This window comes from Perca flavescens, chromosome 7, assembly GCF_004354835.1.
Source record: "Perca flavescens isolate YP-PL-M2 chromosome 7, PFLA_1.0, whole genome shotgun sequence".
Lineage (NCBI taxonomy): Eukaryota > Metazoa > Chordata > Actinopteri > Perciformes > Percidae > Perca > Perca flavescens.
In genome coordinates this window covers 3,285,358-3,290,242 of record NC_041337.1, presented here as the reverse complement: position 1 = coordinate 3,290,242, position 4,885 = coordinate 3,285,358, and the positions used below count along the sequence as shown (strand labels likewise).

General features: G+C 42.4%; 1 protein-coding gene across 1 annotated transcript; it reads right to left on the bottom strand.

Moving 5' to 3' along the window:
• Positions 1 to 2,296: 2,296 nt before the first annotated feature.
• gpr173 (G protein-coupled receptor 173) lies at positions 2,297 to 4,098 on the bottom strand. Its single transcript, XM_028583845.1, has one exon. The coding sequence runs from the start codon at positions 4,096 to 4,098 to the stop codon at positions 2,935 to 2,937; it is 1,164 nt and encodes a 387-aa protein (XP_028439646.1). The 3' UTR covers positions 2,297 to 2,934.
• Between the last annotated feature and the right edge of the window lie 787 nt (positions 4,099 to 4,885).

Sequence of the window (4,885 nt, the reverse complement as noted above, 5' to 3'; positions counted from 1 at the left end):
GGTCTCCATAAATTAAAGAGTGTGGTCTAGACCTACTCTAACTGTAAAGTGTCCTGAGATAACTCCTGTTGTGATTTGACACTATACATAAAATTGAATTGAATTAAAAGTATATTTAGAACAGATAAAACGTGTGATTAATTTGTGATTAATCATGAGTTAACTGCGCGATAAATTGCGATTTAAATATTTTAATCGATTGACAGCCCTAGTTAAAACAAATTAATAAATTGCTCTAGGCCTGATATTTTTGTTCCACTGTGGGGATTTTTGAAGACATTCTAAACATTCAGAATTATTATTATTATTAAGTAAATATAGTGCACTAGGCAGCCAACGGGAAGTGATTGAACATATCTTCAGTGTTTGACCATGGCTATTGTAGATCTTTCTTATGGTCTTCTAAGAGAAGCATTATATGCAACTGGGCACTTCAAGTGATGCACAGAGTTAAAAGAACACGTGTACCAGTACTAGAATTTCTGCGGTCACCTTAATTTGTTTTAGTTAACATCGAGTAACAGATTTAGAAATAAAAGACATAGATAAATTGTTAACAAAGATGAGGCCAAAGAAAATGCATCATCATGGCCACAGCTGGTGTTCACGTCACTTATGCGTTTGCTTCAGACACAAAAAAAACTAACATTATGTTCTCGATTTAGAGAAGAGCATTCATAGGAACGCTATTTCATTACAAACTTAAAATCAGACTCTTTGAGGCTGCCTTGGTTTCCTCTACTGAGTTACCCCTATTTTCTAAAGACGTAACATAATTGATTTAAAATCATTTTCAGGCCAGAATGTGACATAATGTGTTAACATTTTAAGTGATTCCTGACTTCAAAATTGGACAGACTTTATTCCGACTAAATATATAGTCAGAATAAACTGGCGAAAACAACTTAAAGCCAGGGTTGGGTAAATGTTTTTTAAATTTTATACTTTCAAAATTTGCTAGCTTCACAACCTTACCAACCCTGCCTTTAAGATCGTCCCTCTTTTTAAATATCTTTATGTGGGTAAAAAGCTGAACAAAAAGAGTCTTTGGATAGAGTGCTGTGTCATGGACTCATGAAACAATTTTGTCAAGTACCAAAATTTTAACTAATGAAATAGGTGGCTTATGGGTTAAGATGTCAACAGCAACGTACCTGGTTTAACTCTGCCTGGGGACCTTTTCTAACCAATCCAACATTAGGGATGTCATTTCATTACCAATACCACCAGTAAAATTCCACGATTCTCAACACCCGATTTCATACCACGGTAAAAAACTAAAACAAAACCCATGTACTTATACATACACTCCTATTATAATGTGTATTTTAGGATAAGGATAACACTTTGTTCAGTGTCAGTTTTTCTTTTAAATCATTTTTCTTCCTGTCACTGTTTTGTGGTGATTAAGGGGAGGGAGGGGAGGGGGGGGCTGGCATCACCCGACAGCTAGCATACGGTAATGTCTTCCATTAGTTCACCTGAAACTCCCAAACATTGATATGTAAAGTAAAGTCATTTTCTCTCTGCCATTTTATTTTCCAACTGAACCTGGCCAGTTAAAGTTAACTGACGTTATGCTAGTCTGGCAGAGGTCTGCTGGAACAAGCACTAACGTTAGCTAATGTCTGCTATTGTCTATGTGAAAAACAACAGCAGAGAGAAACCGACTTACTCGCAGTGAGGGAGTTCCAGGTGAACTCGTGAAAGCCATCGCCATAGATGTAGAACAGTGGAATTACAACTCCTGGCCCGTCATGTGATGCCCGTTGGCCCAAAAACACCTTTTCCCCCATAGTCTTACATGGAGTAAGAGACGTCTGTAAATCACTGGGTAAAACATTTCGAGGGTCACAGCCCCTTCGAAATGTCTCGTTTCACTTTCAGAATTTGATCCATTCGGTCTGATAATATTTGGAAAGTCTAGAAGAGCAGCACGATTAAATAATTTAATACCCATTCAAGTTAGCGGATCGCTAAACAGAAAGTATCCGGCTCGGCCAGCGGAGGTCTCTAACGCGCCTGCTCTATGGGCCGCACAGTGCGGAAGCAGTGTGGTTATATGCGATTTTGGCTCCATGATGGCTTTATCACCACTCTGCAACTCCAATAGGAATGTAAGGGGCCCTGCCTTGACAATGTATCCAGGTCTTATAATAATAATAATAATAATAATAATAATAATAATACATTCATGCAGTCAAGCAATCAGAGTGTGTACTGAGATGAGGGGCTATTCACCGTTCTTCCGTATTGGTTGGCATTGTTCTTCTTTGGCATTTAACGGCAGACAAGAACACTTGTAGCATATATATGCTGCCTGGGTCAGGTCCGGAAGAATTTCATCTCGGTACATGCGGTACTGTAGAAAGTACAGGCGGGTGTTCAGAATTTTGTTATTGACTTGGTACCAAAGTATTGGTTCTCGTGACATCCCTATCCGACATGTTAGTGAAATTTAGATTTAGTCTAGAAACGTTGCTTCTTTGTCCTCAGGAATCTTTTTGTCACCAAAACTAACTCAAATATATTTTGTGTCAATCCAAGATTTTTTTTGAATTGGCAAATTATATATTCTCATTGAAGCACTTATGTAATTTATATGTGGCTGTTTTGTCTGGCTTGGTTTCCCCAATGACACATACATACAATACATTATAACTGCATGTTTTGCTATTAAAGTAATTTTTCTCTTGTTATCAAAAGTCAAGGTCTGACTCCATGTATGCTGTTGTTTTAAGTGAAAAGGGGTTGGTAGATGGAAATACATGCTTACCATTCCAGTGTTTTAACCATTACACTCACTAGTTTACACCCACTGCTTACAAGTAGCTTGCATTTAATCAAACGCCACAACAGCTCAAGCAAACGCTCCCCCAACACAGCTGTTGCCTGTCCCTTGTTATTTCTCCAGGTTTAGATCATCATCTCTGCTTACATGACACAATAAGGCTCTCGTGGCAGATGAGGTTTAGTCCTGCAGCAGGCTGGTAGGTGGGAAAGGAGCCCTTTCTTCAAGTCTTTGTTAAGGAAGAAACAGACAATAGGGTTGACCCCGGCTTGGGCGAAACTCATCCACACGGTGGTGGAAAGGTACCTGTGTGGTATTGTGCAAGCCTTGACAAACACCCTCCAATAGCAAGCCACTATGTAGGGAGACCAGAGCACCAAGAATAGCAGGGTGATCACGTAGAACATCCTGCCAAGCTGTTTCTCCGCTTTGAACTCCTCCATGCCCAATAGGCGCCGGTTCTGGTTGTGCAAGTTCTGCCGGATTCCCAGCAGAGTTGGCGGCATCGGGCCCCTCCCAAAGCCCGCAATCCAGTTGGCTGCCGCTTGGCCAGTAGCCCCAGGCCCGTGGAAGGTCCAGTTCTGACTGATGGCCGGCACCATCTGGACAGGCTTCATCTTACGGTGCTTGTACTCAAACAGAAGTAACTTCATGTAGACAACATGTGTGGCTAGAATGAGCACAGCCAGCATTAGCATGAAGCCTAGCGTATCATTAGCCTTGAAGTAGCGATGCTCAAAGATGCACTGGTCCTCATCACGAATAAATTTGTAGGTGCCCACGTCAAAAACTGGCGGGAAAGCCATTGCCACAGATAGTGTCCACACCATGCAAACCACTGCCACACATGTCCAGAATGTCATTCGCTTTGAGTAGAAGCGGTGGTGTGCAATGGCCATGTAGCGTGTTACACTGATGCAGAACAGCATAAAGGCGGCATGGAAGCAGAAGAGGACTGCCATGAAGGCCACTACCTTGCAGCTCAGCACGCTGTAGGTCCAGGCCGAGCCGTTCTTTATAGACACCAGCACGAAGGGGAAGCAGATGGCCGAGCGAATGGTGTCTGCTAGGCACAGGTCCAGCAGGAAGTAGTAAGGTGCCTTATGCAGGGCCCGGTCCCGCAGTACGAGCAGCGACACCACCAGGTTGCCCACCAGGCTGATGCAGATGATCAGCCCTAGTAGCACCAGTTTGATATAGGTAGAGACAGCCGAGGAAGGACTCTCTGCTACCATTCCTTCTGCGGTAGCTACTACTGCTGCCATGGGCCCAGCAGGCCCTTCACTGCTCTCGTTTCCATTAGCCATCCCGAATGCCCCCCCACCCATACCAGCGTTTCTTTAAACACCAAAGCCACCGCTCCCCCGCCTCCTCCGTCGGCTACTCGTTCCTTCGTCCTCGTGGTTGCTTCTTTTCCGCAATTCACAAAGAACAGGAACACCTCAATCCACATTGCCCCATTTCGAGCAGAGTCCCTTTGTTGGTGTATTATGTTGTCTCCCCTCCTGATCCTCTCCAGGGGCCTGAAAACAATTGGAAAAGACAAAGAATTAGGATCTCTGTTCCATGTGCATGTGGAGAATCATGTCAGTCATGCATGTAGGACCACACAAGATAAAAAATGAAACTTTTATTGTGACGTTTGAAGAGGTTTTGCTGTTTATTGAGATGCCTTTTTAAGCTCTAATTAGTAAATCTTCTGCCATCTTGTAAAAAAAAAAAGTTTCTGAGACTACCTGCAGGGATGCACATCTTTAGTTTGGTGTGAAAGCTGTCTAACAAGGTGGTCTTAAAACCCTGGTGTGGTTTGTTTTTTGTGCCAAACCAAAGCAGACAGTCCACAAGACTGTCTGATAGGAGATAGCACATGTGATTTCACACTGAATTCAAAAGATAAACTTCTATTAAATCCATCTTCTGATCATGAAACTGCCCAAACGTGATCCAAGTATGACCTATGTATACATTTATGCAAGATCATCTGGTAATTCTAATAACTGCTTCCAACGTTAGCTACATGATTGCTGGATATACCAAACTAACGTTTCTTCACTTTCCTGGAGCATGAGCAGATAGCTGAAAGGAACATCAACA

What these genes read in the sequence shown, in the direction of transcription:
- gpr173 (XM_028583845.1), bottom strand. Translation starts at nt 4,098, where the DNA reads ATGGCTAATGGAAACGAGAGCAGTGAAGGGCCTGCTGGGCCCATGGCA.